The 25889-nt window shown below is 39.0% G+C and overlaps 1 protein-coding gene across 2 annotated transcripts in view; it reads left to right on the top strand.

The window, feature by feature from the left end:
• The window catches only part of GPATCH8 (G-patch domain containing 8), a 117898-nt gene that overhangs the window by 84596 nt on the left and 7413 nt on the right, over positions 1 to 25889 (top strand). For both annotated transcript variants that reach the window (XM_021681759.2, XM_021681760.2), the window contains 2 exons: positions 8921 to 9064; positions 25380 to 25510. In XM_021681759.2, coding sequence (XP_021537434.1) covers positions 8921 to 9064; positions 25380 to 25510 — 275 coding nt within the window. The remainder of the gene's footprint in view (positions 1 to 8920; positions 9065 to 25379; positions 25511 to 25889) is intronic.

Below are 25889 nucleotides of genomic sequence, written 5' to 3'. Positions count from 1 at the left end.
ATATTTTTATCTGAGGTGATACTCAGCTTCTCCAGTTACAAGGGAGAGAGCCATACTGTACATAATATAATTCTTCGAAAGCAAAGTTATAAAAAGTAAGAAAGCCAATACATTATTAATTTCCTATCAAATGTCACTTACCTTACTCCTGTGTAAGGATAGTCTGCCCACTTCCATACTAATCTTGTACATTATGTCCTTCATAATGAATACTTAGGCGATGATGGTGACATGAAAACATCTCACATAATTCTTGCCATATAGTTACTCCATTTTCACATAAAGACACACACATACACAAGAGGTAAGTTTATTAACTGTACGGCATAAAGATTATATACTGTTCATTAAGTGGAAGTGGATTATCATAAAGGTCTTCATCCTCATTGTCTTCACATTGAGGAGGAAGAGGAGGGCTTGGTTTTGCTATCAGGGGTGGAAGATGTAGAAGGGGAAATGGAAGAGGCTGACACACTTGGTGTAACTTTATAGAAATAAGTCATTATTTCTGTCTGACTTTTTTTGCTTTTTCATTTTTAAAAAAATGTTTCTAGGGTACCTGGGTGGCTCAGTCAGTTGGGCCTTTGCCTTTGGCTTGGGTCACGGTCTCGGGGTCCTGGGGTCGGGCCCTGCGTCGAGCTCCCTGCTCGGCAGGGAGTCTGCTTCTCCCTTTCTCTGCCAATGCTCTCTTTCTGTCTCTCTCAAATAAAAATCTTTAAAAAAAAAAAAAAAAAGTTTCTGTACATCGTCTTTTACCCTTTGCTTTAGTTTCAATGCCCATATCATAGATGTGTCCATGTGGTAAAAGAAGTCAAAAGCAGTCTTGAATAATCAGAACCCTTCTTCCAGATAGTGTACTATCACTTTGTTTTCTGGTACTGTTTCTTCTACGTTTCCTTCCTTATTGCACTAGTTTGGAAGCACTTATCTCCTCTTAATTCCTGTGGTGTGGTGTCTTTTAGCTCTTGAATTTCTTCAAAATCCATATCTTGAAACCCTTCCTCACCACTACCTTTTTTCCCCCCCCGTATCTATAATCTCTCTCGTGATTTCCTTGATTAGCTGTATTGTAAATCCTGTGAAGTCATGCACAACTTCTGGACAGTTTTCTCCAGCAGGAATTTATTGTTTGGGGCTTTTTATGGCTCTATGGCTTTTTCTGTAACAACAGTGGCATCTTCAGTGGTATAATCCTCCTAGACTTTCATGATGTTCTCCTTTTTGAGGTTCTTTCTTCCATAGTGTTGGACAGTCCTTTCTATAGTATACTGTGTATAATGACCCCCTGGTCCAGAGGCTGAATTAGAGACATTGTGTTTGGGGGCAAATAGACTGTTTCAATGCCTTTGCTGTTGAACTCATCAGGTTCTAGGTGGCCAAGGACATTGTCAAATATCAAAAGGACTTTAAAAGGCAATCCATTACTTGGAAGGTACTTCCTGACTTCAGGGACAAAGCATCAATGGTAACAATCAAGAAGCATTCTTTTTTTTTTTTAAGATTTTATTTATTTGACAGAGAGAGACACAGCGAGAGAGGGAACACAAGCAGGGGGAGTGGGAGGGGGAGAAGCAGGCTTCCCGCTAAGCAGGAAGTCCGATGCGGGGCTCGATCCCAGGACTCTGGGATCATGACCTGAGCTGAAGGCAGTTGCTTAACGACTGAGCCACCCAGGCGCCCCTCAAGAAGCATTCTTTTTGTCCAGGCCTTTTTGTTGTACAACCAAAAGACTAGCAGCTAGTGTTTATCTTTTCCCTTCAAGGCTTGGGGGTTAGTTTTATTTTTATTTATTTTTATTTTTTTAATTTATTTTAATTTATTTATTTTTAAGATTTTATTTATTTGACAGAGCCACACCGAGAAAGGGAACATAAGCAGAGGGAGTGGGAGAGGGAGAAACAGGCTTCCCACTGAGCAGGGAGCCCGATGGGGGGCTCGGTCCCAGGACCCTGGGATCATGACCCAAGCTGAAGACAGCGCTTAAGGACTGAGCCACCCAGGCGCCCCGAGGGTTAGTTTTATAGATAACGGCAATCCTGATCATAAACCCAACTGCATTTGCGTAAAACAGTAGTGTTAGCTTATTCCTTCCTGCCTTAAATTCTGGTGCTTGCTTCTCTTCCTTTCTAATAAATATCCTTTTGGCATTTCCCCCCCAGAATAGAGTACTTTTGTCTGCATTAAAAACTTGTTCAGGGGCTCCTGGGTGGCTCAGTCGTTAAGCGTTTGCCTTCGGCTCAGGTCATGATCCCAGGGTCCTGGGATCGAGCCCCGCATCGGACTCCCTGCTCAGGGGGGCCTGCTTCTCCCTCTCCCACTCCCCCTGCTTGTGTTTCCTTCTCTTACCAAGTCTCTCTCTGTCAAATAAAATCTTAAAAAACAAAACAAAACTTGTTCAGGCAGATAACCTTTCTCCTCAGTGATTTTCTTAATAGTGTCTGGGAACTGTCTGCTCCTCTTGGTTGGCAGAAGCCACCTTTCCTGTTATCTTGACATTTTTTAGCCAAACCTCTTTGTAAAATTACCAAACCATCTTTTGCTGGCATTTAATTCACCAGCTTTAGATCCTTCACCTTTTGCTTTAAGTTGACATATAATCCCTTTGGCTTTTTTTTAAACCTTATCAGAGTCTAAACATATTCCTTTCTTATAGCAATCCTAAACCCACACAAAAACTGCATTTTCAATATGAGATTAAAAGGTTTTGCAAAACATGGGGCACCTGGGTGTCTCAGATGGTTAAGCGTCCAGCTCTTGATTTTGGCTCGGGTTATGATCTCAGGGTTGAGAGATCGAGCCCCTCATTGGTCTCTGCGCTGGGCATGGAGCCTGTTTAAGATTATCTCTCTGCGGTACTCCTGTGTGGCTCAGCCAGTTAAGCATCTGCCTTAGGCTCAGGTCATGATTTCAGGGTTCTGGGATCAAGTCCCTTGTCGGATTCCTTGCTCAGTGGGGAACCTGCCTCTCCCTCTGCTTGCCACTCCCCCTGCTTGTGTGTGCACATGCACTCTTCTCGTGCGCTCGCGCTCGCTCGCTCTCTGACAAATAATCTTTAAAAAAAAAAAAAAGATTCTCGGGGCGCCTGGGTGGCTCAGTTGTTAAGCGTCTGCCTTCAGCTCAGGTCATGATCCTGGAGTCCCGGGATCGAGTCCCGCATCGGGCTCCCCGCTCAGCGGAAAACCTGCTTCTCCCTCTCTCTCTCCCCCTGCTTGTGTTCGCTCTCTCACTGTGTCTCTCTCTGTCAAGTAAATAAATAAAATCTTTAAACAAAAAAAAACAAAAAAAAAAGATTCCCTCTCCTCTGCCCCTCCCTCCCCCCACCGCTGCTCGCTCTCAATTAATTAATTAATTAAAATAAAAAAGGTTTTGCACCCGCTGATCAGCTATAGCGACAGCTCCATGGATTTCCTTTTCTTCTTTTTTTTTTTTTTTTACAATGGTCCTTACACTTATATTTCAAGATTCATTTATCTTGAAATGGCAAGCAGCCACTGTTGCAGGTGTGAATCTATGGTTTATATCAAGCAATTCAAATTTTTCTTAGAATATCATGATTTTTCTCTGCTTGTGAGCACTTCCAGCATCACTAGTGGCACTTTGTATGGGTCCTGTGGTGTTATTCGAGGTTTACAATATGCACTAAACATAATGAAAAATACACAAGAACTGGGAGATACCACTTTTTATTGCAATACCCTGCCAGAGAGCCAAACTGCTCATGCAGAGATGATTAGCATCACACATAGCTGTAAGTGGACACTTGAAACACTTGAGCTCCTCCCAGTAGCAACAAGAGATGGCTATGAAATTATTATAATAGTACAGCATGTACTACGTTTAATTTTATGCAGTTATGATTTAATACATTATCTTTACATTTGTTTACATTTCTCTCTGCTAATGGTACCATCCATGTAAGGTCTGTAAGTGTGCACCTAAGTTTTGATAAATTATAACTTTTTTTCTTTTCAATAAGCTCCATGCCTAGTGTGGAGCCCAATGCAGGGCTTCAACTCAAGACCCTGAGATCAAGATCTGAGCTGAGATCGAGTCAGACGCTTAACTGACTGAGCTACCTAGACACCCCTAAATTTTAACTTTTTATACTAGATTTGTATCTATTTTGTGGTAATGATAAACTAGTATCTACATATATTTTATACATTAACGACATACTGTTCTTTTTTTTATATTTTTAGACTATGTGGTTTATCTGTTTTTTCAAATTGTTGCAACTCTCCAAAATTTTTCCATATATGTATTGGAAAAAATCCTTGTATAAGAGGACCCATGCAGTTCAAAACCATGTTGTTCAAAGTTCACCTGTACTCAGCTTGTTTTGAGATGTCATTTGGTATCTGTTTTGTTTTTTTTTTTTTAAAGATTTTATTTATTTATTTGAGAGAGAGAGAGAATGAGAGACAGAGAGCATGAGAGGGAGGAGGGTCAGAGGGAGAAGCAGACTCCCTGCCAAACAGGGAGCCCGATGCGGGACTCGATCCCGGGACTCCAGGATCATGACCTGAGCCGAAGGCAGTCATTTAACCAACTGAGCCACCCAGGCGCCCTGGTACCTAGTTTTTAAGTGGAACTGGTGAGGCAAATTGGACCACCTTTTTGGGTCAGTCTTACAGTTTTTAGCCAAAACCTTGTAAAGACCAATGGATAACCAGCATATCTATGTTGGCTTTTCAGATTAGCAGTGCAACTTATTTGGAGAATAGCTTCTTTTTTTTTTTTAAGATTTTATTTATTTGAGGGAGAGAATGAGAGAGAGCGTGAGAGTGGGGAGGGTCAAAGGGAGAAGCAGACTCCCCGCTGAGCAGGGAGCCCAATCTGGACTAGATCCTGGGACTCCAGGATCATGACCTGAGCCGAAGGCAGTCGCTTAACCAACTGAGCCACCCAGGCACCCTGGAGAATAACTTCTTAATATTTAACTCCATAACTGGCCGCAGTCTCAAGTAATGTTTTTTTGCCTTAAAGTCTAAAAAAGATGGGGTATGTGGCTGGCTCAGTCAGCAGAGCATGGGATTCTTGATCTCAGGGTCGTGAGTTTTAGCCCCACATTGGGTGTAGAGATTACTTAAAAAAAATTTTTTTAAGTTAAAAAGTTGAGTATTAATATAGTTGCTCCAGCTTTATTTTGGTTAGTATTTGCCTGGCATATCTTTTTCTATCTTAACTTCCAACTTTCTAAGTCCTTGTAATCAACACGTTGTTGGGTTTTGTTTTCTGCCTCTTAGTACATTTATGTTTCTTGTGATTACTTATCAATCTGTCTTTCTACCTTCTATTTTCCTGATATTTCTGACATGTCTTACCTTTATAAAATTGAAGTTTTCTTACTTCTTCCCCCTTTACTATTTCTATTCTTCTAATAATTACCCTTGGAATTTTAATGTAAATTATGCTTAGTTTAACAAAGTTTAAAGTTAACTTGATCTCCATTAGTAGAAAGACTCTAGAACACTTAAACTTTGAATGCCATCTTCTGTTATACTTGGCCATATCAGCTAGCATTTTGCTTTTATCCTTTTTCAGTCCTGCAAACTAGGTGTTGTTTTGTTATTATATATATATTTTTTTTATTGCTTAACATTTACTTTCAGATTTCAGACCTTTTTACTGGCATCATTTTCCTTCTTCCCTAAAGCACATGCTTAAGGAGACCATGACTTTCAGGCCCACAGTAAGAAATACGTTTAATATTGCAACCACTTACGGGCGCCTGGGTGGCTCAGTCGTTAAGCGTTTGCCTTCGGCTCAGGTCATGGTCCCAGGGTCCTGGGATCGAGTCCCACATCGGGCTCCCTGCTTGGCGGGAAGCCTGCTTCTCCCTCTCCTGCTCCCCCTGCTTGTGTTCCCTCTCTCGCTGTGTCTCTCTCTGTCAAATAAATAAATAAAATTAAAAAAAAATATATTGCAACCACTTACAACTGAAAAGTTTTACAAGATAATATTTACCCTTATGTGAAATACACTCTGTATTTTGCTATTTTTTCCCCTTTTCATGCCTGTTACAATCTACTAAATTAATGTTGTGACCCAACATTATGACTAGTGAGTCATAATCTATGATTTCAGAAATACTGCTTTAGGAAGGTCCTTTTTAATGAATCTGTTGGTGGTAAAATTCTTTTCTTCATTTCTGAAAAATAGGTCAGTTGGTATACAAATGTATTTTCTCTCAGCACACTGAAGCACACTGTCTTCTACCTTCTATTGTTGCTTTTAATCTGCTGTCAATCTGATTGTGGGTGACGGTTTTTTTTTCCCCTGGGTATTTTATATTTGATGGTCTTTGGTCCCTTTATAGTCTCACTCAGTGTGTCTAGGTGCATATTTTTATTTAGCCTGCATGGTATACTTTGTGCTTCCTCTATCTCTGGAGTTGTCTTACTAGTTTGGAAAAATCCTCAGCCTTTATATCTTCAAATATATATATATATATTTTAAAGATTTTATTTATTTATTTGAGAGAGAGAGAGACTGAGAGAGAGAGCACATGAGAGGGGGGAGGGTCAGGAGGGTCAGAGGGAGAAGCAGACTCCCTGCCAAGCAGGGAGCCCGATGTGGGACTCGATCCAGGGACTCCAGGATCATGACCTGAGCCGAAGGCAGTTGCTTAACCAACTGAGCCACCCAGGCGCCCATCTTCAAATATTTTTCTCATCTCTGCTGTCTATTCTCTTTTTCTGGGATTCCAGTTATGCACATGTTAATATTCTTACCATATTCTTCATGGCTCCTAAACCTCTTTTTCATATTATCTGTTTCCTTGTCTCTGTGCCACATTCTAAGTAATTTCAGTCTTTTACCTGTTTTTGTTTACTACATCTTTTTAAAATTGAGATATAATTTACATACTACAAAATTCACCTTGTGGTTTTTAGTATAATCCGTAAGTTTGTGCAACCATTGCTACCATTTAATTCCAGAACATTTTCACCTCCCTACTACGTTTTTTAAAAATTTATTGTTATTATTATTATTTTTATTAAGTAAGCACAGCACAGAGCCCAGTGCGGGGCTTGAACTCTCAACCCTGAGATCAAGACCTGAGCTGAGATCAAAAATTGGACACTTAACCGACTCAGCCACCCAGGCGCCACCCCACCCCCATATCTTTTTTGAGCTGTATCTGGTCTGCTTTTTTTAATCCATCCTCTAAGTAGCTGATGAATTTTTTGGTTTATTTTTTACAGTTAGGTTTTTCAATTCTAAAAGTCTTATATTGGGTCTTTCTACAGTCTGCCTAGGGTTTTTTTTTTTTTTTTTTCCTGTTTTGTTTTGTTTTTAAGTAGGCTCCACTCCCAACTTAGGGCTTCAACTCACGACCCTGAGATCAAGTCACATGCGCTACCAACTGAGCCAGCCAGCCAGGCACCCCTAGTTTTTTGTTTGTTTTAAAGAGTTTATTTAAAATATATATATATTTTTTTAAGCAATCTGTACACCCAGCATGGGGCTTGAATTCACAAGCCCAAGATTGAGAGTCATGTGCTCTACCAACTGACCCAGCCAGGTGCCCCTACAGTCTGCCTAGTTTTTAAAATATATTTTATGTTTGCTCATTGTTGTAATTCCATTTTATATTTTAAACATTTTATAGTTGCTTTATATTCTATAACTATTCCAGTATCTGAGATTTGCGGCGCCTAAATCTATTGCTTGTTTCCTGTGACTCTCGCTTATAGAAGATTTTTCTTTCTCTCTTTTTTTTTAAGATTTTATTTATTTATTCATAAGAGACAGAGAGAGGGGGGCAGAGGCAGAGGGAGAAGCAGGCTCCCCGAGGAGGAGGGAGCCTGATTCCAGACTCGATCCCAGGACCCCGGGATCATGACCCGAGCTGAAGGCAGAGACACTTAATCATCTGAGCCACCCAGGTGCCCTATAGATATATTTATTTTCTTTCGTGTGTGTAGTAATCTTTGATTGTAACCCCAATTTTGTTGATCTTAATCTAGGAAAATGTTAAAGGGCTAAAATGGAGGATGCTTTCTGAGAGTATTTTTGATTCTCTCTGCCAAGATGCAGAGGTCCTTGGGTACTCTCCAGCCTACTTATAGGTTCTTTCATTTATTACTGAGACTTCTCTGGTCTAGCTCCCCCATCTTGCTCAAACCCCAAGCTTCAGTGTCACCCGCATGTCCTTAGAGCCCTTGCCCATCACAGCCCTGATTTCAGTTTCAGATGATAAGTTGCTTTGTTTTGTTTTGTATTGCCTCTTTTGAGGATTATACTTATTTCTGTGGTTTCTACAATGCAATAAAAATTGTGATTTTTAGGGTGGCTCCGTTGGTTAAGTGTCTGAATCGTGAGCTCAGCTCAGTTCTTGATCTCAGGGTTGTGAGTTCAAGCCCCACATTGGACGTCACTGATGCTGGGCGTGGAGCCTACTTTAAAAAAAAAAAAAAAAGTGTTGTTTATTTCTGGTTGGTTGGGGGGTTTTTTTGTTTTTTGTTTTTAAGCCAGCAGTAGGAGTAGGGGATGCCACCATAATGCCAAAAGGCAAAGTAAAAATTAAACTCTTTTTGGGGGCACCTGGGTGGCTCAGTTGGTTAAGTGTCTGTGCCCCTGAAGACAACTATTAATTTAGATATTTCAATACAGTAAGTTGCCTAAAATCCTTTATCATTAATGGCATCCCAAACATGATAAATATGTGGATTAATTAATAGTATAAGTTTACTGAATAAAATACAATGGCTACAAAAAAAAAACCAAATGAAGACAACTATCAGTACAACCACACACAAATTACCCTGCCAGATTGCCACTTGTGTTCCATCTGGCTTTTACTGGTACCACTAAATAAGCCGCCTTTTCTCTCTTCGGATAAGACTGCCTCTTTATAACATTCATTTAAAGTCTACCAAGTTCATTTTTTGTTTGTATTTTGTGGTTTTTATAGGATTATGTTGACAAAGAGAAGGCAATTGCCAAAGCATTGGAAGACCTCAGAGCCAACTTTTACTGTGAACTCTGTGATAAGCAATATCAGAAACATCAGGAATTTGACAACCATATCAACTCCTATGATCATGCACACAAGCAGGTGAGGAATTGCTTGCTAACAAAGAAAAAGATACTTTATTTGTTGTTATAACTATTGAATTTTATAAATGTACCCCCAAAACTTCATGACTATGGTTTCTTATATTTGCCAGTCTTTATCTGAGGTCCATCTGACTTACTTGATTTTTTTTCAGTGACAGAAGTCCTGACCTTCCAAGAATTTATGTAGAGTGAAGAATTGTGAGCATCATAAATCTTGCATAAAGTTTTTGGCTTTGAATGGTTTCTATATTTGTGCTTAATTTGGTAATTCAACTGAGGATCACTAGGAGCTTTGTTTCCCTTTCTCCCTCTTTCCGACCATGTTAAACTTGGAACAGTTATCCCAGACTCTGGTCACTTATATATAAGAATTCATGCTTTATTGGCTACTATTTCCTAACAGTAAGTCATTTTGTTATTTGGTTGGTATACCTTGGAAGGTAGATAAATCTTGAGAAGAAAAACAGAATTAGATGCTGTCTTAACTTCAACAAAAAAAACCTCTGATGCTGCATGTTGAAGAGCTTGCTAAGAAGTGGTTTATACTTTCTTTGCAGTCTTTTTGTTTTTTGCTTTCATTGGTTTAGAAAATAAAATTGTACCTAACTAGTTAACAGGCATAAGAAGGTAGCAGTAATTCCCTAGGGGGGATTTTGGAAGAAATGAATCTTTAAATCTTATAGCACAGTTCTGGCTTGTTAAAGAATTTTGAGCCATTTGATTTGGGGTGATTTTAACAGAACTTGCTAAGTCTTTGGAGGTATAATAGTTGTATTTGTTAAACTTGTAAAATTTATGAGCATTGCTGGAATGCTCTCTTAAGTGGATCTGTTGAACCAACATTTTTTTTTTTTTAAATCTTTGCTGCTTCTTTCAACCAACCATAAGATTTCAGTGCACAGGTAAAGGGCAAGCTTTGATTAAGTTTTCCCAGTACGAGGATAGTTTCTAAGCCATTACACCTTTTGCAACAGTCTCTTCCACATTTACCCACACCTAACCAATTTAAGATTCTTCCACTGATAGAGTTGTATTCAAGACAGCTTTGAACTTTTTATACAACTTTGGACATTATTATACTATATTGTCAGGTGTGCTTAATTTGAAGAAGAGAAAATCAAGATATATATCACCAAGATATATTGGCAATTATCTTACTTTTTCAAAGAATCATGTGTCAAGGGACACCTGGGTGGCTCAGTCGGTTAAATGTCTGCTTTCAGCTCAGGTCATGATCCCAGGGTCCTGGGATCACGTCCCACATTGGGCTCCCTGCTCATTGAGGAGCCTGCTTCTCCCTCTCTGACTGCCACTCCCCTCCTGCTTATGCTCTCTCTCTCTCTGACAAATAAATATATAAAATCTTTAAAAAAAAGAATCATGTTTCAAGAGAGAAAGAGTTATAACAGCAGATACTGCTTATCCAGTAACTTCTCAACCTTCTCAGTGTATATATAATTCATATTTTGGGGGTGATTTTTTATGGGATTAAGAAAGACATTTGACATCTAAACACATAAATGCCTTTTTGGGCCCTTGAGAATTTCTTCAATTAAAAATTATCTGTGATGGGGCACCTGTCTGGCTCAGTTGGTCAAGTATGTGACTCTTGATCTCACAATCGTGAGTTCCAGCCCCACATGGGGCGTAGAGCTTACTTAAAAAAAAAAAAAAATTGTAACAAATTAGAAGACTCCAGAAGAAACTTTAGGCACTAGAAGGACATTTAAAAAGGTTACATTTTTAGTTAATGAGAAGTCTCTTGAGTAAAGTTTCTATTAGGAACAAATAAATCAGGAAAATTTAAATGCAGACTTGAACAATGTTTATATTGCCCTTTAAAGGGAAAAAGTTCTATCAGAGCAACAGATTTACAGGTTAAATCTGAGCAGAAATACAGAACTAGTGACATTCACATTGACAGTGTGATGGACGGTAATGTTTTAGTGATGTTGCTTTCAACTTGAGAGTAGTAGTAATTGTTGCAGCTGTGGTTCATTTGAATGTGACATGTTTATTCTCCTGTGCACTTTGAGATGACCCTGTTCTCTCTCCACTTTTCTCTATTGCAGTGATTTTCCACCTGGGGAGATTTTGTCCTCCAGGGAACACTTGACGGTGCCTGGAGACATTTTTGAGTACCACCATTAGGAGGGTGGTGCTACTGGCATATAGAGTGGGTAGAGGTCAGGGGGGTGTCTAAACATCCTACAATGCACTGGAAAATTCCTTGCAACAAAGAATTACCTTGCCCAAAATATCAGTAGTGCTGAGGCTGAGAAACCCTGTTCTGTTAGGATTACTGAAAAACTTTCAAATATATATGGTATTGTGATATCATTTGGCCTTTGCTTGGCACAAACAAATCACTATCATTTTAAGTCCCCAGCTACGTTCTAAACAGTTATAAAATACTCATCTAGCTGATCGCAAATACTCATTTATTACTCTGGTTTTTTTGTTTGTTTTTTCCATTATCATCAAAATGAAAATACAAAAGTAAGGATTTCTTATAGGGAACTCATGGACTACCTTTCCATTAATAGAGAAATATGTCTGTGATCTTTGGTTTAGGAAGAAATCTTTAGCTGGTATGATTAATGGATGTATGTGAGCTTATTTCTTCACCATGATCAAAAGCCCATCTTAGGTGTTAAAAAAAGAACAGTGGTAGTATGAGTTTGTTGTTCTGTTTGCTTTTGGTGGAGTGTTCTTTATTCGGTTGAAATGTAAGCTTTTTCATCTTTCTTTATACTGCTCTCTTAGTGCAAATAGTAGAATCTTGAAACAATGCTAAAAATATATAAACAAGAAAATGCACAGTACTAAATTTTTTATAGTTCTACTCTTCCCTGTACTTAGAATTTCTAAGGAGCCTTTAATTGCCCTTGGTACAACACAGCTAAATAATCCCTAAGAGGGGGTAGGTCCTATTTTTCATTCCTCTTTGATGGACATGAACTTACCATACAAATGGACCTACCATTTTCCAAATTCATGCTCTAAAATCATAAAGACACCCTGTCTTGTCTTCCAGGAAGGCACACAGGATTATTATGAATCTGAGATAATAGGTAAGTACATTCAACCCTGTATTAGTAATCCCTAGTTTGTATCTTCCATCAAATTTTCACCATTAAAAATTTGCAGAGAAACAATCTATCATGTTAGTGGTAAACTATTAGTATAGACAGGATCCTGAACACACCCTTATCTTTATTAAGCACAAATAATCTTTCAAGAAAAGGCTACATGGTCACCCTCATTTGTGGTGATTGGGGGGCAGGGGCTTGTTATCATATGCATCTCACTACTCAGTAGTTTTTCTCAAATTTTCTAAGATTTTTGTGAAAAAAGTCATTAACTCGCAAATATTAAGACCCAGTCTGATCTGCAAAGATGAAAAAGCTCATGAGACATTTTTGCTCTTAGCAGTTTAAACCTCATTTTAAGGTGATAATTTCAATACATTTTGAAGGGAAGACCTCTCCATTCCTCAAGAGATAGCCCAATCTGTGATTCCTTTTTATATAACTTAGTCCTGATATGCCTCAGTGCTTAATAATAATAGTATCCATCTTCTGTCCCTCTTGGCTTAGTTACTTTGAAACTAAACATTTTTCCATCTCTACCTCCTCACCTCTTTGATTATTTTGCATATCTAAAAACATGTCTACTAGTGGATATGATCATAGAAACCATTTTCTTGAGCTTTTCATAGGACCTAAATTTCAAATTGCAAAGAGCATTCTCTTTCTCAGAGGTACATTTGTAGCAACACAATAATAGTGCCTTATTTTTAATACTGTTTTTTGTTGTTATTGTTGTTTTGCTTCCTTTGGTGCCTTGTTACCTAGTCAGGATTCTCCCAGTCTTACTCTCTTTTTATTTGTGTCACTAAGGGTCCTCCTCACCAGCCTCCAGTACCTAAACCAGAGATCCCAAATTATCCCACAGATGTATTTTGTCTGGCCTTCGTAATACTAGATTTTTTCCCTTTAATATTGGTTGGTTCCCAGTTTTTAAAAATGAGATTTTATATAATTCAAACTTATCTTGAAAAAATGAAATATCTAAGAACATTGGGCCTACATTTTAATGTAACAGTTGGCTAAAGCTCAGTAGTTGCTATCTCTTCAGAAAGGCACATGCTAACTCCTCAATTAGCTGTGGTTTCCACTTTATCTTTTCTCTTACATCAACTTGTATGACTCATCATATTAACTGTCAGATCCCTCTAGACATTTCAGTTTGTGACCCAGGCCTGTACCTTCTTTTTCTCTCCACACAGGCTTCCACCCACAGGCTTCTAATTGACACTGGGGAAGTAGCACATTGAAAAGCTGCCTCCTTATTCCTCTCTAAGTGTTGGGTCTAACTTCTTTGCAATTTCAGAACTATCTGCGGTAGTCTGATCAAGTTATCAAAATCTGGTACTGTAAAGCAGCTTTGAGAAATTCTTTTTACTTGTAGAAAAAATTAGTGTCTTGGTCAGAGGAAAGAACACTTTCAGCCTGCTTCTTCTTTCTGCTAAAAGCAATTCAGTATTGGGGCGCCTGGGTGACTCAGTTGTTAAGCCTCTGCCTTTGGCTCGGGTCTTGATCTCAGGGTCCCGGGATCGAGCCCAGCGTCAGGCTCCCTGCTCAGCGGGAAGCCTGCTTCTCCCTCTCACTCCTCCTGCTTGTGTTCCCTCTCTCGCTGTGTCTCTCTGTCAAATAAATAAATAAAAAATCTTAAAAAAATAAAATCGGTTCAATATGAAACTCATTTTACGTTTTTTGAAAAAGACTGAAATCTCATTTAGTACCATGTCTGTTTCAACTGTAAAAGTAGTGGTTTTATGAGCTTTAAATAGCTGAACTAAAACAGAGTAAGCCTATAGTAGCCATCAGTGACTGCTCTACAGAATGGAATCTACTACTAATTTAGTTAACTTTGTCTAAACTGCTACAATTGCTTTTTGACTGTTACAATATCCGGTAATACATATTACCAAGGAACAGAAATTTTAGAGTTTTCCTCATTACTCAAAAATGAAATAGGTTCTTAACTGAAGTATTTTCTGAGAAATTCCTTGGTGACAGAAGGGATGATCATTTTTGGACTTCACATGGCCTTCATTCAAGTTTGGAAACTTCATTAAAGTTTCACTGTTTCCTGATTGCCTTTTGCCTCTCAAGATCTTTTACTGTATTTGATCCTCCGTATGCTTGGTACATGGGGCATTAGGACAATAAGCACATCAAAACCAGTTGGACCTTTGGCAAGCCATTAGAGATTTAAGGAAATTCAGACTGAGTTCCCCTTTTTGGTGCTACTTTGATATTCAGTGCAAGGGAAACACGAGAGTCAATTTTTAAAAGGCAATAAAAAAATAAATAAAATTGAGAAATAATTCTAGGGCTAAAATAAAAAACAAAATGAACTCTTCCAAAAAGAAGTGAAACCACAGGGGCACCTGGCTAGATCAGTTGGTGGAGCATATGACTCTTTATCTTGGGGTTGTGAGTTAGAGCCTCACATTGGGCATCGAGCTTACTTTAAAAATAATAATAATTTAAGAAAAGAAGTGAAACCACCAAATTAGATGCCAGTGAAGATATTTTACACATACTTATATTTCATGTGTTTATGAAATGTTTATCCTTAGAAAACCATAAATTGATTGTAAAGTTGTGAAATAGATTAGGAAAACCATAAAGTATTTATGAATCCCAAAGCTTCATAAATGTTGACTTAAATAGCATAAGTCACTTCTGAAGAGATTATGCTTAGAGAAGCAAAGGAAGTGTGAAAAGGGGAATGCATTTAAGAATTTGAGCATATTATAGTTTTATTTCAATAACCTGTAGCAGGGAGATGTACCTGTGTATGTTATTTTTCTTTGGAAATGTTCTGCTTAATACAAGAGAATTGACAGCATTTGGCTAGTGCTCCAAAAATTGAGCATGTTTTTTCCCTTTTCACTTGTTGAATCTTACTCACTGCCACTGCTTTTGTTGGGAGTAGTCTTACATCCAGCTATCACAATCTAGATAACCTTGGAAAACTCTATTTCTGTTTAGGGAAGCTGCTTTTGTGAGCAGGCAGGGGTAACCCTAAACAGACCCTTTAGGAACTTAGTTTGCTGGTAAACCCTATATTTTCTTCCTAGGAATTTCTGACTCTGTTAATTATCTTGGCACACATTCCAAATATGAATAAAAATGATCCTACCCTATTTATGTTCTGTAGTTTTCAGCCTGTTTTCTGCCCCTGTACGTTTATATTTATCAGAGTGATGCACTGTGGTGGAGATTCTTGCATGAGGGCTGTATGTTCTATTGTGGTCTGAAAAGGTAAAGCGACCTAAGAAACAATGGTAAGTCTGTGAGTGGCAGTCCTGAAAAGAGAGCTCTGAACTGAGATGCTGCTGTTCCATTTGCTATACCTAAGCAGTTCTTAGGAATTACGCTCCTTTAAATTTTACAATGAGGGGCGCCTGGGCGGCTCATTTGGTTGGGCAGCTGCCTTCGTCTCAGGTCATGATCCCAGGGTCCTGGGATCGAGCCCCGCATCAGGCTCCCTGCTCAGCGGGAAGCCTGCTTCTCCCTCTCCCTCTGCCTGTCTCTCTGCCTACTTGTGCTCTCTATCTCTCTGTCAAATAAATAAAATCTTTAAAAAAAATTTTTTTTTTACAATGAGAGCAAACCTTTGCCTCCAGATAGGATCTGGAGGGCTATGTCATTATATATAGATAGATATAATATATATAATATACATCCTAATAATATATATATATATTTTAAAGATTTATTTATGTATTTGAGAGAGAGAACATGCGCGCAGGGGTGGGGGGGTGTGGGCAGAGGGAGAGCAAGAGAGAGAGAACCTCAAGCAGACTCCCCACTGAGAGCAGAGCCTGACACAGAGCTTGATCCCACAACCCTGAGATCACGACCTGAGCCCAAATCAAGAGTCAGACGTCCAACCTACTGAGCCACCCAGGCACCCCATATATAGTAATATTTAAAACTCATTATCCACCAAACCACAGTGGCATACCATTGCACACCTATGAAGATGGCCAAAATTAAAAAGACACATATGTTGTCTCCAACATATGATGGAGAGGATATGAAAAAACTGGAACACTCCTACATTGCTAGTGGAGTTGTAAAACGGCGTAGCCCCTCTGGGAGACAGTTTGGCAGTTCATCAAAATGTTAAACATAGTTACCATGTGACCAGTAAATACCCAAGAGGAATGAAAATATATGTCTACACAAAAATGTGTATAAGGGGGGGCGCCTTCGGCTCAGATCATGATCCCAGGGTCCTGGTATTGAGCCCTGCATCAGGCTCCTTGCTCAGCAGGGAGCCTACTTCTCCCTCTCCCACTCCCCCTGCTTGTGTTCCCACTCCCCCTGCTTGTGTTCCCTCTCTCCCTGTCTCTCTCTCTCTCTCAGAAAATAAAAAATCTTGGGGCGCCTGGATGGCTCAGTCCTTAGCGTCTGCCTTCAGCTCGGGTCATGGTCGCAGGGTCCTGGGATCGAGCCCCGCATCGGGCTCCCTGCTCAGCGGGAAGCCTGCTTCTCCCTCTCCCACTCCCCCTGCTTGTGTTCCCTCTCTCGCTGTCTCTCTCTCTGTCAAATAAATAAAAATTAAAAAAAAATAAAAAATAAAAAATCTTTAAAAAAAAATGTGTATAAGATTGTTCATAGTATCCAGAAAGTGGAAACAGCCCATATATCCATCAGCTGATGAATGGATAAACAAAATGTGGCGCATCTGTATAATAGAATATTATTCAACAATAAAAAGGAATGACTTACTGATAAATAACAGCGTGCACGAACCTCGAAAATATTATGCTAAGTGAAAAAAACCAGTCACAAACCCCCCCATATTGTATGATTTTATTTATATAAAAAGTTTAGAATAAGCATATCTATAGAGAACATATATTAGGTTTCCAGGGACCAGGTAGAAAGGGGTAATGGGGAATGACTGCTAATGAGCATGGAGCTTCTTTTGGGAGTAATGGAAATGTTCTAAAATTAGTGTTGATGATTGCACAACTCAGAAACCCACTAAATTTTACAATTTAAATGGGTGAATTTTATGCCATGTGAATTGTATCTTAATAAAATTATTTTTAAAACCTCATTATCCAGCTTAAATTTTGGTGGTGATGATGGTGACTATATGTACATATACATATGTGTGTGTGTGTGAAAAAAACATGTTAAAGCAGGCACACCTGGTTCTGTAAAAATACACCATGTTTTAAGGCTTTTTGCTGAATTCCTGAACATATCAAAGCGAATATTTAACAATAGTTTTATGACATATTAATTTGTTATTTATTCATCAAATGTTATTAATAATCATTGTGTTGCAAAATAATTGGGCATAAATGGTAAGTATTGTCATAAATGACTAATCAGGACTACTCTTAGCCAGCAAAAAAGAATGTATGCCCCTCTATTTCCCTCTGATGTTTTCAGTATCTATAATCAACATTAATAGTTAAACTAGTTTTCTCTATTACCAAACATTTGTTTTTCTTTGTTACTTAATAATATTTATTGTCATCGCTTACTGATAAACATGTGCTAAAAGAAAGAATTTACATCTAATGTCCACTAACTTGGATTTCCTTAACATTCAACTACAATCTTCCTTCCCTGAGTAGTTCAGTACTGAGGCTTTCTATGTTCTTTCCTGGTCTTTTTCTTTCCTTACACATGGTGCTGTTCTGGATGGTCTCATTCAGAAGTATCAAATACTGAGACTTGCATTCGGGTAACCTGGCCAAGTAATAGCTAGCATGATTACTCCACTTTGGGAAGGGGGAAGAGATTAATGTTGTGTCATGAGAAAGAGGAAGGAAACTGGGGAGAAGAGGTCATGGATTTGGGGTATGCAGGATTGATGACATAGGGGAAAGGGAGTGGTTGAGGTTCTGAAAAAGCCCAGTTGGGCTCAGTGGATGGAGCGTGTGACTCTTGATCTCAGGATTGTGAGTTTGAGCACCATGTTGGGTGTAGAGATTACGTTTAAAAAAAAAAAAAAAAGACTGGATTATACTTAGCCAGAAAAAGAGATCGAGGTGCAAACAGTTTCTTTGCTGTTTCCTGTCATAACCAACAAATAATACATAAAGTATTTGTATTCCCTTTCCCAACAACTCACTTTAAAACTGAAACCAGTTTGATAAATGTTTATTAAGCATTTCTTTTGTGCCATAGACAATAGTATGTGCATTGCAGGGTTAGTACAAAGGAAGACTAAGCTTTGATCCCTGTTCTGGGAGAGTGGGGTTGTTTGGTGAGAGGAAGAAACCATGGATAATCTTTTGACCCTGAAGAGACAAAATCAGACTTTCTCTTTAGAGTTGAGTAAATATTAGAACGTGGGATTTTTAGTGGCAATAGGAAATACTCTCTATTTTCTGATGTCTGAAATTCCCTTCATCTGGAAATAATAGCCTATTTTTTTTTAAATTGTGATAATAGGTTTAAAATACTTGAGAAGGGGCCCCTGGGTGGCTCAGTTGTTAAGCGTCTGCCTTCGGCTCAGGTCATGATCCCAGGGTCCTGGGATCGAGCCCCACATCAGGCTCCCTGCTCGTGGGAAGCCTCCTTCTCCCTCTCCCACTCCCCTGCTTGTGTTCCTGCTCTTGCTATCTCTCTCTGTCAAATAAATAAAATCTTTAAAATATATATATATATATTTGAGAAAGATAGTAGATGTATTCCTAGTAGATTATACTCAATCAAATATAAAAAAAACTTAAAGCATCAATTTTTGTTACAAAAGAATAACAACAAAAGATGCAAAAAATATTTTATTAATCCAGACCCATATTTTGTTGTTAGGGAAAATTATGTGCAGATGTATCTTTGTCTCATTCATTCCCAGGTCAAACACAGTGCCATTCCATGCTATTCATACTCCATATTGTTGATAATGTGGGCAGATTTATCACCCACATTAAAAACCTGTTAAGATTTACCAGATTCTCATTTCTCTGGTTTAATTTTTTCAGAGTTGGACATGGAGCGGGAGTTTGTGCCTGGAGTAGACATTTTGCTGCCCACACAGTGCTATGTAGGCTGTGTTTTAAGAACTGGAGTGTCATTTACATTGAAGTGGTCTTTAGTCCAAAGAGCCATAGTTACGTTGTTGGGTATTTCAAGTGCTGGATTTTTGTTAAGGTCTGTCTCCCCTGTATTGGTCTTTTGGGAAATTTAATGGAAACCCCAGCTGCCATGTGATTGAGAATCAGTGAGAAATGGCCATTTTGTTTTGTGCTATAAATGTATACTTTCTTGGGAACATGCTATTGGTTTTTCAGACCAGAATCTTCAAACCCTTTCATTTTGAATGGTGTTCAGTCTCCCTTTCCCTTGAATGAAATATTGTCCGGCTAAAAATGTGTTACATGGCTTAAATATTTATTAATAAGCATTAATAGTTCAGTGAAGAAGCAGAGTTATTAACAATACTTCAGAAAGCGTACTTTATAATTTTTGGAGATAAGGTCATAGTTGCTTTGGAGTTTACCTTAAATGATTAATTATATCCACTCAGATCAGTCTGTGTCCCAGTTTGGATTCTAACTTGAATTTTTATGTATGAAATGAAATTTGCTCAGCCTTTCAAAACTTTCTGGGTTAATGACACATCGATAATATTTGGTCTCCTTACATAAGCCCTGTCTCTGACAGGCAGGTATTCTCTCTTCTCTGTTCTCACCTTAAAGAAGTTATCTGAAGTTGTGTTCCTCTTTAGAATTTAAGAGGAAAGTAAAAGTATAGGACACAGAATTTCATATGAACATTCAGTTGCAAATGAGCCAGGCTTTTGGAATAAAATAGCCATCTTTGGAAAACCTGATCCTGAATTAGGGACTTTTACCTTTACAAAAATTACTTTTTATATAGGAATTGAGAACTTTCTGATTCATATCTTTTTTTTTTTTTTTTTTCTATTTGGCCTAATTCTTTCTTTCTTTCTTTTTTAACGTAATCTCTAGGGGTGCCTGGGTGACTCAGCTAAGCAGTCTTACTCTTGATTTTGGCTCAGGTCTTGATCTCAGGGTTGTGAAATTGAGCCCCATGTCAGGCTACACGCACAGTGTACTAGCCTGCTTAAGATTCTCTCTCCCTCTCCCCCTCTCTCTTTCTTTTTCTAATAAAATAGTAATAAAGTAATCTCTACACCCATCATGGGGCTCGAACTCATGACCGCAAGATCAAGAGGGGCATGTTCTACCGACTGAACCAGCTAGGCTCCCCTGGCCTAATTTTGTCCAGAAGTAAGGGGCTTAATTAACATTTTAGGCTATTTGATTCTCTAAAGAATGAGACTTCTTGAGGTGCCTGGGTGGCTCAGTGGTTAGGCGTCTGCCTTCGGCTCAGGTCATGATCCCGGGGTCCTGAGATTGAGCCCTACATCAGGCTCCCTGCTCGGCGGGAAGCCTCCTTCTCCCTCCCACTCCCCCTGCTTGTGTTCCTGCTCTCGCTATCTCTCTCTGTCAGATAAATAAAAATCTTAAAAAAAAAAAAAGAAGAATGAGACTTCTTGGGGCGCCTGAGTGGCTCAGTCATTTAGGCAGACTTCAGCTCAAGTCATGATCCTGGAGTGCTGGGATCAAGCCCTGTGTCGGGCTCCGCTCAGTGGAGAGCCTGCTTCTCCCTGTGCCTGCCGCTTCCCCTGCTCGTGCTCGCTCTCTCGCTCGCTCTATCTCAAATAAATAAAATATTTTTTTTAAAAAAGAAGAATGAGACTTCTTTACTGGATGAGATTAATAGCTATGAAGACCATGTATATTATATTAACTTGACAATGTCCCTAGTAGAGTTATGAAAATATTTCATATCAGGGGCGCCTGGGTGATTCAGTTGGTTAAGCATTCGACTCTTGATTTCAGCTCAGGTCATGAAATCAGGGTTTTGAGATCAGACCCTGCCTCAGGCTCTGCAATGGATGTGGTGCCTACTTAAGATTCTCTCTCCCTCTCTAAAAAAAAAGAAAGAAAATATTTCATATCAAATTTTCTACAAATGGTAAAAAAAGTTATTTGGGGGAAAATCAAGGATCCAGTGTTTAAGCCAAATTATTCACCAGGCATTTACCACTTTCTGTAGACTTACTACTGTTCCATGCACATTAGGATTGATTACAAACGTCAGCTGAGCCTCATGTTGAGTGTAGAGATTACTTAAAAAATTTAAATTTAGGGGCACCTGGGTGGCTCAGTCATTAAGCGTCTGCCTTCGGCTCAGGTCATGATCCCAGGGTCCTGGGATCGAGCCCCGCATCGGGCTCCCTGCTTGGCAGGAAGCCTGCTTCTCCCTCTCCCACTCCCCCTGCTTTTGTTCCCTCTCTTGCTGTGTCTCTCTGTCAAATAAATAAAATCTTAAAAAAATTTTTTTTAATTTAGGGGCGCCTCGTGGCTCAGATGTTTAAGCGTCTGCCTTCGGCTCAGGTCATGATCCCAGGGTCCTGGGATCGAGCCCCACATCAGGCTCCTGGCTCAGCAAGGAGCTGCTTCTCCCTCTCCCTCTGCCTCTCTCCCTACTCATGCTTTCTCTCTCTCTATCTCTGTGTCTCAAATGAATAAATAAAATCTTTAAAAAAAAAATTTTTTTTTTTTGAAGATTTTATTTATTTGACAGAGACACAGTGAGAGAGGGAACACAAGCAGGGGGAGTGGGAGAGGGAGAAGCAAGCTTCCTGCTGAGCAGGGAGCCTGATGCGGGGCTCGATCCCAGACCCTGGGATCATGACCTGAGCCGAAGGCAGATGCTTAACGACTGAGCCACCCAGGCGCCCCAATTTTTTTTTTAATTAAAAAAGGGGGGGCTCTGGGGCTTCTCCCACTCAGCCTGCTTGTGTTCCCTCTCTCGGTGTCTCCCTGCCAAAAAATAAATAAAATCTTTAAAAAAAAAAAAAGTGGGGGCTCTCAGCTCTGTTGGTAGAGCATGGGACTCTTGATCTCGGGGTTACGAGTTCGAGCCCCACATAGGATGTAGAGATTACTTTAAAAATAAATAAAAATAAAATTTAAAGAGATCAGCTATAGTCTGTGCCCCAAATTAAAAGGGAAAGACAATATTGAACAGTTTTGACATACAAAGTGCTTTATATTTATTTTGACACTTAGACTCATAAATCTATTGCCAGAATGGCTCTATTTTTCTAATGCGGGAACTGGAGCTTAGATGAAATCACTTGGCTGGTGATTAATGAATTTGAACACAAGTCTTTCTGACTCTGAAACTACATACAGACTGCCTTTCTGAAGGGCAGGAATAAGTATAGTCAGTGCAAAGTATGGTGGTTGCTAGATGAGTGCTTGACAAAGTATTAAGATAAGACAGTTCAGAAAGAAGAAAAATTTATGAGGTATGAGTAGAGACTTTGTGAGGGGAATTTAGTTTGACCTTGGGTAGAAAGGAAAGACTTGGAATTAGGAATCCATTTTTATTATCTAAATGCCCTCATCTGAGAGAAAGACCTCAAACATACATTCTGAGTTTGGGAGAGTTGCCAGGCCCTATCTCTAAGGTTTGGGTTAGAATTCTGGGGTTCCCAGTTTTACATTGAGACCCCAGACTTTAAAGTGTGTAAAGGTGGGGCGCCTGGCTGGTAGAGCATGTGACTCGATCTCGGGGTTGTGAATTTGAATCCCACGTTGGGTGTTTAGATTACTTAAAAATATAATCTTTTAAAAAATAATAATAGGGGCGCCTGGGTGGCTCAGTCGGTTAAGCGGCTGCCTTCAGCTCAGGTCATGATCCCGGGGGTCTGGGATCGAGCCCCAGGTCCAGCTCCCAGCTCAGTGGAGAGCCTGCTTCTCCCTCTCCTTCTGCCTGCCACTCTGCCTACTTGTGCTCTCTATCTGTCGAATAAATAAATAAAATCTTTAAAAATAATAATAATAATAATAAATAAAGTTTGTAAAGGTGATTTAAGAATGTTTGCTACACCCCATATAGGTGTATAGCTTTGCCTAGAATGGGGCTGCAACTCGGATTTGTTTTACTGATATCATCCCATTTTCTTCCCTCCCTATCTCCAGTTATGTTGTGGTAGGAATTTGAGATAGGGCATCTTCAGGATGATGTGGACATAGTTTTATCCCTTCAACTTCAAAGTTGCACCAACTGGTTGCTGAATGATTGGAAAGTTGAACCTCTGTCTGACTTAGCCTGGAAACTCCAGGCTTTGATAAAATGCTCATTCTTTTAAACAGTGTCCTTTAAGGGTAACCCTTTCGGGTCCTCTCCCTCCTCAAGAGCTTTGTACTATGACTTTTCTGTTGCTCAATAAACCTTGCTTTGCTGCCCTCCAAAAAATAATAATAATAATAATAATAATAATAATAATAAAACAGTGTCCTAATTTAGTTTGCGAAATAACTCCTAAAAGTAATGAAATATTTGTAAGAAGGAAGGAAATGAGGCTCAGGGAGATTTTGCAGGCCTATGGGGTGGCTAGAGAGAAGATGGCAGATATGAGAAAAACACGTTCTATTTAAATTTTGGCCAGAAAACTTGGTAAATGTTTGGCGTAGAAAAAATCTAGGTTTGTAGCCTGAAATAAATCATATAATAGTCCTGACAGGCTCTTTCTGCATTCTCCTTGAAAGGAGGAAATTGGAATTCATATTTATTCAAAATAGTTGATTCACCATCTTGAAGTGGTTTTTAAAAAGTCCAAAATTGTGGATAGTCGGCTTTAGTAAAATATTTTGCCGGCTGTTGGTTACTTGAACATTCCTAAAATAAAGGTAAATGAAAATAAGATAGACTGTTTTTAGGTAGCAGTGGTCTTTCCTAAAGTTCTATTAACTGTCCTTCCTGAATGCAGATAGGTCTATTTATCTAGGAGAGATTATTACTGTGTCAGTCTATGTGTATGTACACATGTATGTGTTGTACAGGGGCTTCCCTTCTCCCCGACCCTTTCAGAGTTGATGGCTTTGTCCCTGATTGTTCAGTATAATAGTTTGCAGATTCACTAAGAGAGCCTGTGTAGTAATGCTTGCTTTATTTTTTTTTTCTCTTCCACTCTTGTTTTATTTTTACTTTTTTTTTCTTTGTGATGTGACATTTTCAGCTGATGTATTGAAAGCAAATCCTTCTAATTTGGGAGCCCAGATCACAAGAGTGAGTTTTTCTACTAGTGTCTTTAGCTGTATATCTTTTTTGTGTGTGTCTTTTCACCCTTTTCCCCCTCCCAATTCAAAAGTATTCAAAACACATTTCATAAATATTAGATAAGAAAATTCCTCTGTCTGTTGAACATCATGCCTTTCCACAAAGCAATGTCCACTTTATATTGGGCCAAATTCCTTTTCCTAATGCTATTATAAAAGCGTAGGCTAATGTATGTGTTTTGTTTTGGCTTGTTTTCTATATTATCTAGTGTGTTGGAAATAATTTTCGTTCTGTCTTCATTGCAGATATGTCTGGACTTTGTCACCAGTGTGTCATAGCACTGTTCTTTTTTGGTTGTTGTTTTACTTTGTGTTAAGGAAAATTATATAGTAGTTTCTGAGAATGAAAAACCCATTCTTTTATCAGGATTTTAAGTAATAAATTCTTTGACTTACCTCTATTCTCCCTCCTCATCCCCTGGATGTTCCTCTGAGGGCCATGAAGGAATGAAAGAGCTATACATATTACTCTCTCATTTCAGCAGACTGACCAGCTGCAAGTGGTCAGACTGGTGATCTCTGAACATGCGAGCATTGGAAGACGGTTTGTTTCATAGTCACAGGAAGACTGTTCATGCTGAAAAGAAATCATAGCACCTTTTTATGGTGAAATAAAAGTTTTCTATTTGTTATTTTGATTCAAATAACCTCCCATGTAAGCTGTACATTGCTTTTTAAGATCTTACACCTGGGTAATTTTTTGTACTAGCCTAACCCCTTTCTGTTCTCTTTGGCTTGTGTTATTACAGTTTATCTCATGTTCTGTTTGTCTAGTTTTACATCCTGGAGGAGCAGGTGATTAAATAGTCCCTTTTCTTTCCTCCTAGTGTTCTAAGATTTGCTTGTTCCTTCTGAAATCATTTAATTTTGCCCCATAAAGCAAATGGTATGCTGTCCTAATTAGAAATGCAGGTACTCCAAGTGTTTTATCCAAAGTAATCAGCCATTGTGTTTTCAGTTACTGTAAGAATATAACAGTGTGTTCTATGCTAGCAGTGTAACCACTGATTGAAGTAAATATTCTAAAGGCCTTGTTTTCAGGACCCCCAAGTTATTTCAAATCACCCACCCTCTATTCCCTTTTTTTTTGTTACCCCAGAGATTGAAAGATCTTAAACAGAGAGAGTTTGCTCGAAATGTGTCTTCAAGATCCCGCAAAGATGAGAAGAAACAGGAAAAAGCCCTTCGGCGGCTCCATGAATTGGCAGAGCAAAGGAAACAAGCTGAATGGTGAGGATATTTTCTCTCAGAGGGTTCTACAGATAGTTTTAATCCTTAAATTTAAGGATTATAATCCTTATTAGTAAATCTTTCAAAGTGAAAGCCTATCTGTTATTACAGTATAATATACTGATTTTATGAATATATACTTCTGAGTTCATATCCTATCTGTGTGATTTTAGCTATCTAAGCTTTATGCCTCAGTGTCCTTATCTGTAAGATGGGAGATGATAATAACAATTTACTTCTTGCAGTCGTTTTGAGGAGTGATTATCTTTACATCAGAAGTGCCTTAGGGGCGCCTGGGTGGCTCAATCGTTAAGTGTCTGCCTTCGGCTCAGGTCATGATCCTAGGGTCCTGGGATTGAGCCCCGCATCGGGCTCCCTG

This window comes from Neomonachus schauinslandi, chromosome 15, assembly GCF_002201575.2.
Source record: "Neomonachus schauinslandi chromosome 15, ASM220157v2, whole genome shotgun sequence".
Classification (NCBI taxonomy): domain Eukaryota; kingdom Metazoa; phylum Chordata; class Mammalia; order Carnivora; family Phocidae; genus Neomonachus; species Neomonachus schauinslandi.
The sequence above is the reverse complement of the archived record's forward strand: the minus strand, read 5'-3'. Positions and strand labels throughout refer to the sequence as shown.